This window comes from Mycteria americana, chromosome 6, assembly GCF_035582795.1.
Source record: "Mycteria americana isolate JAX WOST 10 ecotype Jacksonville Zoo and Gardens chromosome 6, USCA_MyAme_1.0, whole genome shotgun sequence".
NCBI classification, from domain to species: domain Eukaryota; kingdom Metazoa; phylum Chordata; class Aves; order Ciconiiformes; family Ciconiidae; genus Mycteria; species Mycteria americana.
In genome coordinates, this window is record NC_134370.1 from 56,243,427 (window position 1) to 56,256,474 (window position 13,048).

At 36.0% G+C, this 13,048-nt stretch overlaps 1 protein-coding gene across 1 annotated transcript in view; it reads right to left on the reverse strand.

Moving 5' to 3' along the window:
* UNC13C (unc-13 homolog C) overlaps window positions 1–13,048 on the reverse strand; it is a 188,083-nt gene that overhangs the window by 141,809 nt on the left and 33,226 nt on the right. The window contains exon 4 of the mRNA XM_075506000.1: window positions 6,223–6,301. Coding sequence (XP_075362115.1) covers window positions 6,223–6,301 — 79 coding nt within the window. The remainder of the gene's footprint in view (window positions 1–6,222; window positions 6,302–13,048) is intronic.

A 13,048-nucleotide genomic window follows, 5' to 3' on the forward strand; every position in this document is an offset into this window, starting at 1 on the left:
GTTTTAGGTTTAAAAATATTCATTTTAAAAGCACCCAACTTCTGATCCCTCTTGAAGCAGAGGTATCTTCTCAAGGTCTTGGAAAGTAGCCATTTACATTTACTTGCCTGCAGTATGTTAGTTGTATAGTTTTGACCTCTAATCTTCATGTCCCTTATACTTAGAAAGTGATTTGATCCTTTTAGGTCTAAAATACAGAGTCCTAGCCATTCCAGGCTAGAGAGCAATGTGGACTACTTGTCAGGGGAGGAAAACAAAGGGCATAACAACATTAACCTTGAATACAGGATAGTGAATGATACTGTGTTCTGTCCTCCAGCAATATATCAGTCAAAGTACATGAGCCAGCAGGATAACTGCAGTTTCATGCTATCAGTATAAGTCAATAAACAGATACTATTTCCTGTGAAAAAAAGGAAAGTAGGGAAGCAATTTTGACCCAGTCATGTGTCCTTGAGGCCCAGTTCTCCCAAGAGCTACTCCTGGAATCATTTAGCTTAACCATTTTGCTCCTTAGTCAGAAATGTGTCTAAAATCATAGCACAGTGTCCTATATAAAATAACAAAAAAGCCTAATAGGAAACAGATAATTAGGCTATTCTTAATAAAGTGTTTGTCATGTTGAAAGGATAATAGAAGAAAGTGATATCTAGAGGGATTTGTGATAAACCAGTAAAGTTAACAGTCATTATGGATTAAATTTACAGGGATTTTATTGAAAAAAACCTCACAAGTCTTATTTCCATTTATGTATCACTGTCAGAATAAACTGCATCTTCAAGAGAAAGCCCATAAATAAAATGTTTCTGTTCTGGGATACTGTAGTTGGTGATAATTCAACAGCTTGAAGCACTGAACAAACACAGAACAGTGTCTGTTCTTAAGGATGGAAAGAAGCAAGGAGGAGTGAGTGTTTTGGAAAGAGGAAGGGAAAATTGCTGCCAGACTCATTTATGGGAAACAAAGTGTAAGGCTACGGATGTAGCAAGAAAACTTTTCCCCCTACTGCCCTTCTGTTTTTAAATAGTAGCAGGGAAGAAAGGTAAGTGCAGCTAATCATCTGAAGACTCCAGGAAAGAAGTCCAAACTGCCAGAGCATCAATGAACAGGGTGAGGAACAGGAACCTGACGCCTTTCACTGCTCTCCTTTAACAGGACACAAGACTTGTTCAGCAGTTTACACTTGCTAACCCTCTCAAACTGACATTCAGGTGTTATTTCGTGTGCCTCCTTATATGAGAATTTGACCTGCAGAGCGCAAAGATCTCTATGGAGGTACTATTGCATCATGAACATATGGACAAATTCATAAATTAAAAAAAGAGAAGACGATAAAGCAGAACATGGTCTATTTATTTTTTAAATGTTTTTCCAAATCCCTAATACAGGATTTAAAATAACTTAGTCTCCTTTGTGCTCAAGTCCTTTTAGACCCCCTAATAACTTGGATCTACACTGTCTTACGTATTACCTCCAAATTTGCCTTAGCAGCTTAAATAAATAAATATAATTAGAAGTCATTCTAGCAAAAACATTGAAAAGTGGCAACCGTAAGTAAAAGAGAATTAGACTCAAGCTACAATTAAATGTTAAATGAAAAATTGTGTGGGTGAAAAAAGAGCCATCTGCCATGATGAAATAAAAGAAAGCTGTGTTTTGAGCAGCGCGAGTAGCAGGGAGGAAGAAGCAGTCACGCTAACGTTTTGCAACTGTTCATGAATGCTGGCTGTGGCATGCAATACTCATTCCTCTGTTTTGACAGAGAGTTTCTGTTTTCCTGGTCATCTTTTCCTTCACAATTTTTTTCTTTAAAAGAATCTATAGACTGCTATCACCAGGGACAAAAACAAGTTGAAGACAAAATATGTTACCACTTTACAAATACTGTTATTTTTAATGCAATGTAAAAGTTACCCACTAGAGGTGAATCTGACAAAAAAACCCTGTTCTTGGTATTTAAAAGCTGCATGATTTCAGAACTGTCTCTTTTTGAGCAGCTACAGGTAATGTATCACTCTAGGGACCTCGACTTCATTATTCTGAAAGACAGATTTGTACTCTGTTGCTTGGGGGGGAGGGGGACAGGAAGGAGGAAGAAATCACTCGAAAGGAAACAAGTTATTGTCTGAAATTACTTACCCCCTTCCCATAATTTTTCTATTAAAAAGTTGATGTCTGATCCTGAAATGTTCAACAGAACTGCAGTATTAAGCCCAGAAAACAGATTTAGAAAGGAAATGGCAACTCAGGTTAACTACACAATCATTACTGGACACCACTGTAAGACCATTTACTTTTTCTTTGTATTTGTTTTCACAGCACAGACACAACAGCATGCCTCATCTAGCCTCTGAGATAATTCTGAATATTAGTCAGAAATGGCATGGAAAACAACAAAAACAACAAGTTCATCAATAATTTCTTAATTTCCCCACAACTAATTCTCAATTCGTGGAACACACAGGTGTGAAACAAAGGAATGTAATCATATTATTGTGATTTCCGTTCAGTAGAGTTTAAAACCCCACAAATATACAAATACTGTTTGATTATTTCTATGGTTTATCTATTTAATGGATGAATATTAAAATATTTAATCCAATTTGTCCATTAATTATTAAAGGAGTTAAGAAAATGGACTGCAAATAGCAGATTTAATGTAAAATAGTCCAGATATTTAGCTTTTATCTAATGACTACTCTGACAATGTACAAGAACTGAGAATTTGGCAGCTGCAATTTATATAAGTGTCTTCAGTCTTAAGAGTTTAAACTACCAGAATCGAGTCCTAGCCTCTATAAATGCTTTTGTTGTGGAGACACATAGAAAGAAGTATCAGTGGATTATTGTTTTAGCTGAAATGGGCAGTTGTTTCATCTGGTGTGTCCACTTCAACAGTATGAACCAAGCAGTCTGTTTTACAACAGCAGTAAGGATTCACAAATTATTCTTGTGTTCTTATAATCAAATGATAAAGCTAAGTAGTAATACATTCTTGAATGACTAAAGAAGAAATCTGCCTGATTACAGTGATTGTAGAGTATAAAGTCACCTTTAAACCAAATGAAACCAGGAATTTTCTAGAGTTTTCATAACATTTGAAATGATGACTTACATTAACAGAAGCAAAGACTAAAGCGTAGTGAGATAGAAAAATACAGCTAGCTACTTTTGTCTGTGACTGGGCAGATCACCACACCTATTTGGCCATTGTGAGTTAAGTACTTCTAACCTTCACTGTAATTATTGCTATTCCTCTCCCTGGTTGTACTCCCACCTCAAATAAAAGCTCTAACTAGCCCAAAAAAGAGAACACGTTTGTTTAAAGGTAGAAGTTACAGCGATTACATCAGCAAGTGCACTCAACTCTTTTTTCTGGTTCCACATTAAACAGAGGTCTGTCCAAGCTCTCTGTATTGCCATTCAAACAGCTCTCTGTATTGTTACCCCACTTGAACGATCACTTCTCCTTTCCTTGCCGTATCTTCCTATACAGATATCTTCTACTAGAACTCTAATAACGACCCACCGTGAAACTCAAGACTGCAGGAAAGAGAACTGTTCCTGTAGAGGGATTTTGACTGCCTTATCCTCTCTGATGACTCAATCCAAAACAAGCAGGGAAAGCAGAGAGTCCCAATGTATTAGTGAAAAAACATCCCAGAGATTTAGGAGAAAGAGAACTAGTAAGGCTGCTGTTGAAAACTGGATTTTTCAAAATGTGAATTTATGGAAACAAATGGGAGTCAAAGATACCATCTTAAGAAGGTGTACATCATTTTGATAAACCTTCTATTGAGATACCACGCTGAAAGCATGAAAACTAATGCAGAGAAACTGGAAGTGCAAAGGGACTAGGAAAATAAGGAGGGACCTTTACAAGTGCCAAAGCTGGTGGAAAAAGAAAGTATTTCCATGAGTCATTAATTTAGTTATTAGAAAAAATTACACCATAGTACCTAAGAGTCTTTACTTGCTTTTTGAAATTCACCTTTTACAAGAGCGATCAAAGAATTTAGTTGGTTGATACAAGAGGATTTAAAAGGAGGGAACACTTTCAATTTCTCTTTATCTAGGTATCTAAGGCTGTTCAGTTCCACAGGGGAAGCATCACGATTGGGTCCTAAACAATCTGCTTGTATCATTAGAAAGGATATTTGGAATACATAGATAACTTTTTAACATAAACTTTTTCTAATAATTTTGGCATATATGATGCAAAGGACAAGACATTCATGCAAGACAGAACTTCACATAGGATTAAATTCTTGGTGATAAAATAGTTTTTCTATTTTCCAATAAAAAGTCAGCATAAAGTATGACATTTATTAAATCCCTAAGAGTTATCATGAACATTTTAGAACATTTATTAGTATAAAAGCACTTACCATAGCCTGAAAAATCCAGCCGAGATAGGAAAGAAATTATAAAGAATATTAATAATTCGACAGATTTATTGCAACAAAAAAAAAAAAAGATATCAAATGATATCTATTTCGGTCAGCGTCAAAAGAGTCTAGCTCTCATTTCTAGCAATATTATTTCTATATTTCTGAAACCATCATATAAGTAAACATAAAAAAGATAATTTACAGTGTATCAGGTCTTACAAGGACTTGAGAATTAAATTACTGATTTAAATGAGGTATTTTGGAAACAACCTATTACAAGCTCAGAGCTCACAGGAGATTGCTTAAATTGCACATACCTTCAAATACAAATAACCTTTCAAAGATGAAGATGACCTACACTAAGTCTGAAATAAGTTCCTCTTAAGTTGGTAAAATTGTTTTAGGTTTACAGCTGCAGAACTGAATTGTAATATAATTTACTATTTTAAAGAAGTATATAGTTAAAGAACATATAGTTAAGAGCTATACTGTAAGTCCATAATGATTAAATTACAGAATAAATTTCAGTTTTAAAACTCTGCAACTTCCACTTATTAAAGGTAGAATTCCTTGAAGAGGAGTTATCCTTCGATGACTGGACAGCAAAGTAGCCATCATTACATAGTAATCATTGACATATTAGAATAATAAAATGAAAGTTTTATTCCACCATTCAAAATGTGACTTGTCTATTTTGTTTCACTTTGATAATTATGTTTTTCAAAGTGCATAGTTAACATTAAGATTCTGATGTCTTAACTCATTCTGATCAATGCCTGTCTGTAAACAGTTCCAACAATTAGGAATAAAGCAAAGTGCTATTTAATATGCATAAAATTATTATAACGTCGTTGTAAATTATACTCATGTAACACAACTTACAGTGGAGTGGCTACTGTCAAAAAGATGGTTGCAATGAATGCAGGCTCTACTATGTCATAAATTGCAACTTTTCATTGATTTCAGAAGGAATTCTACTCTAAAATGATTGCTGCGCTTTCTCTTTGTGACCCTTCAGATAGTATGGTATATCACTGTAGAGTAACTGAACAGAGTAGCTGAGAATACATTGAGCAATAATTTGGCAAAGACTGATCTTTTAAAGACAACTACGGTAATCATTTACTTTGGCTGACTCCCTTTCTTTACAATGAGAAATTGGTTTGGGGGCTCACCACCACAAGAGACTAAATATGTATTTTATTGAATTATGAATTCTATACTTCAGGAAAAGAAAAAGGCAAATGTGAATGGCACTTAAAATTCTTCAGAGCAGAGGGATTCTACTTAATCTTGTTTAGACTAGAAGTCAGAATAAATCTCAAAGGAACTGACATTCTTTTCACGTTTCTGAAATTTATTTGCCTAGATTATTATTGTCTACAATGACTGCTAAAATAACATACCTCATCTTGTACCAAAAGTATGCATAAATCTTTAAAACATTCATACTGAAACAGGGTTGCTTTTTAAAAGAAGATTTCTTCCTGTTTCAGTATCATAATAAATCAAGTCAATTGGTATCCCAAGCACTCAATAACAGCTGTCTTCGTGAGGTAATTCAACACAAAAATGAGTAGTTTATTATTGCACCAAATGCACATTACTTGATTCCACAAGTAATATCTAAATATTCGATTCAGACCTACCTAGTACGTTATAACAACTGTATCATTGACTTTTACTGGCCTCAATCCATTCTCTCAAGATACCTTTTTTCCATAAAACAATTGTTGACAAACTATCATTCACATGCACAATAGTAATTACAAGAAAGATCTAGACAACTGACAAATTAATCAACTGTTTCATGGCATCAGAAGTTACTTACCACATCTCGAACAATGGGAAAAGATTTCTTTCTACGCAGGTCTGGCATGCTATCAATTCCATACAGCCCACGGCCAGCACTGTAGGAGATGTAAAGGCAAAGAAGAAAATAAAAACCTGCAGCTTACAAGTTTGCATCCTTAGGAACTGCTTACAATATCTGTATTTACAGTTAAAATCAAAATTAGCAGTTATCAGCTAAAGAAGCTAAGTGTTTAATTCTTATGAAAATTAAAATTAATTTCTTGGTGTGGCTGACTTTTTCTCCTGGCATTCACCCAAAGCAAAGAATAGCTGAAAGGTTGCTTATTACCTCCTAAAACTTTTTACCATGGATTGAGAAGTTATTACAGTAGCTTTCCATCAAAAGGACTTGTATATCTGGCAGTTGAGATGGAGCCCAACATTGTACAGGATATCATTGTTGTCACAAATTTGATACAAAGAGTAAAATACCTAACTAAATACATAATCACATCTTCTCATATGAGTCCATGTGCATGTGGAAAACAGAACTTGTCACATTTTAAGATAATTCCATGGTGACCATCATTATTTTCTCTTGCCTGGTTTAAGCTTTTTCATTACGCACGCATTTAAACCCCATATTGGATCTCACATACAACTTGGAAACAACAGCAAAGAACAACTTGGAGCCACTTCAAAGAATAAAAGGCTGACACACTAATGGGATTTAAAAGAATACATACTGATCTGGTAACAATACGCCTTATTCTCCCTGACTCTTCAGAATAGGTAATACAGGTATTATCCTCCTGCATTTTTTCCACAGTGGGTGTTGGAAGATTGCTACATACCTTGTCAGAGCTAATTCAGAGATACTTTGAGATTCTCAGAGAAGCTGAGATACCATATTTTTCAAGACCCAAACTTTTCCCCTCCACGCTCCTTCTGTTTGGCACTGTCTCAAATACCCTTTTCAGTTGTTCTTATATTTCTATCTCTCTGTCTCTATGTATAAAAAAAGTACATGTCACAGCAAACAGTTTCTCATCTGAAAGCCCTCATTGTATTTACACACATCACAATTATTGGGTGAAAAGAGAGTTAACTGAAATTAGTGACAGAATTTTCACTTCCTTCTGAAGGGTCAATACTTTGTCCCAAATACTCCTCTGCTGACTTGAGGATTACAACCCCTCACCACTAGTACAGTTCACAAATTCCATATTTATTTAAGCCAAGACTCTGGCTGATGATTCCTATTGGATATAGATGTTACAGTTCCACAGCTGCAGCTAAATCCAAAGGAATTATGAATCAGAGACCTCAGCTGTCACAATTTACAGCCTGGCGTATTGATATCCACTGAAATCAATGCTGGATTATGCTAATATGCCAGACTGTAAGCAGTCTGGGCAAGTGCCCAGGTGGCCAAGAAAGCCAATGGCATCCTGGCTTGTATCAAAAATAGTGTGGCCAGCAGGACTAGGGAAGTGACCGTGCCCCTGTACTCGGCACTGGTGAGGCCGCACCTCGAATACTGTGTTCAGTTTTGGGCCCCCCACTACAAGAGGGACATTGAGGTGCTGGAGCGTGTCCAGAGAAGGGCAACGAAGCTGGTGAAGGGTCTGGAGAACAAGTCTGATGAGGAGTGGCTGAGGGAGCTGGGGTTGTTTAGCCTGGAGAAAAGGAGGCTGAGGGGAGACCTTCTTGCTCTCTACACCTACCTGAAAGGAGGTTGTAGAGAGGTGGGGGTCGGTCTCTTCTCCCAGGTAACAAGTGATAGGATGAGAGGAAATGGCCTCAAGTTGTGCCAGGGGAGGTTTAGACTGGATATTAGGAAATTTTACTTCCCTGAAAGGGTTATCAAGCATTGGAACAGGCTGCCCAGGGAAGTGGTTGAATCGCTATCCCTGGAGGTATTTAAAAGACGTTTGGATGAGGTGCTTAGGGACATGGTGTAGTGGTGGTCTTGGTAGTGTTAGGTTTACGGTTGGACTCGATGATCTTAAAGGTCTTTTCCAACCTGTGCGATTCTGTGATTCAGTTCAGGGACAGACATATCCCTCTACTCTGATACCTCCACTACTAATATCTTCAATATGGATCAATGCAAGCCAACAGAACTCATAAATCAGAAGTCCAAATGATTTAAGAGAAGTGAAATACATTAATAAGTGTTACAAAAAAGGACACCAATTCTGGTTTAAGCAATCTCTGAATTACAAACTATTAGAAGACTAGAAGGCTAGGAGAGTAACAGAAATATCATCTCACACTATGCTTACTCTTTTCTGACAATTTCCTAGGTATCTGGTTTGGGCCACTGTCAGGAGGAGCAGGATGCTGGGCTAGGTGGACCTTTGGTCAGACTCTGTATCACTGGGGGTTTTTTTAGTTGTTTGGTTTTTGGTTGGTTTGTTGTTGTTGGACTGTTTGTTTGTTTTGTTTTTAAGGCAAAGCCTACAATAATTTTTATCTCATTTGGAATAAAATGGGGTCCCCTATTTGGTCCCCTTACTATTCCACAGGCTTCTGGAAGAAATAGATGCAGCAATAGATTGGCAGTATTTATTTCCATGCTTCATTTTCAACAGATGCAGAGCAGCAAATTTATTTTCTTGGAGTGTGCTTGATAGGGAACTTGAAAAGTTTGGCTTGGGTGAAGCTTAACTGAACTGAAATCAGAGGAGAAGAAAGGTAAAATGGCATAATGGCATCTATATTGTTGGAGGTATTTGTTCACCTTCTGTTCAATAATTCCCATACTTCAAAGTTCTGGTGAAACTTTATCTTTGGCAGTGCCAGTACTATGGACAGGTCCAGCTTCTGATCTGCAGAGAAATGAGGGTGCTTTCTTGCCCAAAGTCCTGTCTAAGATATGTGAGACACAAGTGCAGTTACATCATAAGAGAGTGATGAAATGAATAGAGCAAATCCGGGCTAACAGACTACTTAGTGGGCAGCTCTCCGAGTAGAATAAATTGCAAAAGGAATTTGAGAAGCTATCCTTAAGGTCAAAGAGTACTTTCACATAGCAGGGGACAAATCCCTAAGACAGAATCAAAAATAAACTTACAAAGCCACAAAGTGGAAACTAATGGGTATAGTGGCATGGATAAAACTGAAATCTGTGCTTGGGATGCAAGACATCAATTAGCATCAAGGAACTGTTAAAGCTAATACTAGAAATAGTGAGTCAGTTATTGAGTCAGCAGAAATAATGCTGCACACTCCAGTCCCACAGACTGTGTTACTGTGATGAAGCACTCATCACAGCTGCCAAATATTAAAAATCAAATGTAAGTTAGATGCTATACATCGGGAGCTGTTGATACACAGATAAATCCCATAGAAGGAACAAAGTCTGTTTCTCATATCTTGTAATAAACAAAGACACTCTGAACATTGTTTCTCATATGGATTTTAAAATATTAAATATAATGTTCAGGATCATCTACACATTCATTTAATCTTGTAGTTCAACATACCTGCAAAGACCTTGATAAAGATCTCCTAATAGTTACACTGATATAGGCAAGATTCAATCCCCAAAATTGATGAAAAACCCTAGGGAGTCAAGAATCTTTCTCCACAAATTCAAATAGGACTGAGATTAAATTCTGAAAGCCCCATGCCCAGCTCTCCCAACACCATCAACCATTTAGACTTCAAAGATCTTAACTCTTAATAACTTAGTATTATTTTTCATATGGTGCCAAAGTTAGATGATGAAAATGCAATTTTTTTTCTTCCAAATAAATTATAGCTATTAAAGTTTTTCCATAAATTGTATCCCTTTTCTTATTAGTTTAAAAAAAAAAAAAATCAAATCACATTTCACTATCATATCACAAAGCAACAACTAGTTTCACATAGCCAGTAGGAGTAAAGCTAATAGGAGAGTAAATTTTATTTCCTAGTAGGAGAACTTCTGAGCTCCTCAAGCATTGATGTTCTCCAGGGAAATCAAGTTTGACAATGAATTTTCACCCTTTCTCTTGCAAAAAAAATAATATAACTATTTTACACTCATAACATGGTTCAGAAATGAAGTGATGCTTTCATCCTTAAGTTGTATATTGTTATTTAAAAAAGCAGACATTTGGTAGTGGATTAAATTGCTTGATCCTGAGAGATGCCAAACCTCCTCAAACCATTTTCTTCAAAATGGCACTCAGTATTTTGCATAAAGTCTCTTGGCACTGTGCAGGATTGAGTCACAGATCACACTCAGAATAAAGGGAAGAATAAGGGTATACATTGATTCAAAATATTGCTTTCTTAAGAGACTACAGCAAAAAAAATTCAGGACATTTAGAAATTGAGTGAGGTGAAAATGCTTTTGGGTGTTCTTTCTCTGTGATGTCTTCAAGTTATGAGGTGCTTAATTGTTAATAGATAAGCTCTTACAGGAAGTTTCTTAAGTTGTATGTCATTAATTGGCATTATAGTTATGGGGTGTATTGTGGGTAATACTCTGAAGACAGATAATAATTTCCTATTATAGGGGCTTAATCAAAGTTGTTTTAAGGGATGTGAGTTGCTGTTGAGGTACTAGTTTCTAAAGCAAAAGCTTGAATTAAACATGACCTTTATATCCTCCCCAAAATGTATATCATATTTAGCTAAAGGACAAGGCCTAAGTTCTGCTTTATTGTATGATCACCTATTGGTTCACAGACAAGTTCTTATTCTGCAAAAATTGAAAGTAATTTTGGAGATTTAAGAAAAGAGTTTGCAGTTTCATTTTGATCCATATTGACCAAACCTAATTAAAGATATAAAAACAGTATAGGGGAAGAATGCATTCCTTGTTCTAGGTTCTGAAACAACCCCCGATGTACAAAGGGGATTATTTCCAAGATTTTGAAAAACTAAAGCTTAACCTGCAGTCTCTAATAAATTCCTCAATACTAACAAATATGTGACAACAGTATTAGGTATTCTTCTTATTGAAAATCCTTTAACTAGAAAAGAATTCAGAATGTTCTTTCATAATGGCCCTGCTCTAAATTGTTGATATTATTGCTAATACTTCTGTACAGGAACTTAGTTTTGACATTAAAGTAGTCATGGTCATCAAAAAAATGTAAGTAGTTGACTAACAAAGGAGCTAAGTTTGAAATTACTTTTTTTTTTGGTCATCTTTCAGCGATACAAGGTCATGGTATTGTTTACCAGTGCAGTAAGGAATGGAGGACTACAAGCTGCCTTCATATCAATGGCCTTAGAGCGGATTAATAATTTCTGAGCTATTCACTGCATTGGATAAAAGATATGTTAACAGCCGTGACTGAGCCAGTAAAGATTCCCTGTACAGCATAGAGGCCTGTTGGTCCAAAGGATATTTGTAGGCAAAAGGACAGAATAACATATAAAAGAGATAAACTTGTCACATCGGAATCATTAATTTTTCTAATTACTGCAAAGAATTTAAAAGAAACGGTACAAATATTCCTACACTTTCTGGAACCGTCCAGTTTGGTGAAATGACATTTCTTATCTTTTGCCCATTAGGACTTTTTTCTTTCTACTCAAATGGGAGCTCAGTGCATGTATGGTACACTATGCCTGAAATACTGTAACTGCCTGCAGCGTGAACAAGCTGGCTAAGACAGCAGCAAGAAGTTTTTCCCTACAGTTGATCGCTTCTGCTTCACAGTCTTGAGTAGGGCTTGTATAGACCAATTTTCCTTGACTCTCTTTAGATATAGTACAGAATACAGTGATGTGTTAGGTTCACACACAAATACTTAATCAGATAAGCTGTCACCCTACACAATCAATTGGCTTCACTCTATCTCCGCCAGCAACTAGATAACAGAAAACTAATTATTCTAGAGTTTTACCAATTCAGGACTCACCTGCTAGGGAACTGATTTATTTTTTTTTATTTATTTATTCATAACTAAACTGGGAGCTGGTAAATTCATCAGTTCAATGTCAGGCAAAAAACAACAGGATATGAACGGAAGAAGAGCATAAGTACATTTTCAGTGCAAGGAGAATGCAGCTCTGGTGCAATTTTCCAGAGAGAATTGGATCTGCCTTATGCTGACTTTTGGTGTCACATGACATTTTAACATAATTTGGATTGCACCTGTCTGTACTTCAGTTATAAAGAAAAATTCTTTGTAGAGATTCCCAAATATTTGGGCTGTCAATAAATTCTGAAGAAAGTTAAAATAAGTCACGTGAATAGCTTTAAAACATTACAATAAATCATTTCCACTTAGTCACAGCAGCAACAATAATACCCTATTTAGTCTAATCCTGCTAGTGTTCATCAGGCCCACACTGTTCATTCAAGTTAAATTATTCTTTCTTCTTTATTACAGACAAACATAGGACTTGAAAGCTATAATCAAAACACTCAGAATGAACTCTGATGAAAACAATAATATCTTCCAATAAAATCTGATTTTTTTTCTAGACTGGCAGTTTAGCATAGCAATTCAGATGCAACTCCCAATAGTAAAACATGTAATAATTTATGTTCTGTAACTGGTAGGTAGCCTGTATGGTGAAGAACGTGACAGACGATCTATATGTATGCACATATGTATATAAACATACGATTTTTTTGCAGATGAGGACTTGATCAACTATGTTTTCCTTTCAGCCCATATAAGCAGACAGTTCCTCTACTAAACTATTCAAAACTCTATTTGGAAATTATGATTCTTAGTGTGGCACTCTTTGCTGTACACTTGATATATTTAACTGTCAAAAAACTTCCAACATTTTCCCCTCTCCAACCTTCCCCCCCCCCCCAATTCAATCCTCAGTTTTAGAGGACTGAATTACAAATTGAGAGTTGTGGCACTGTACATATTCACTAGTCATTCTTAGAAAATTAC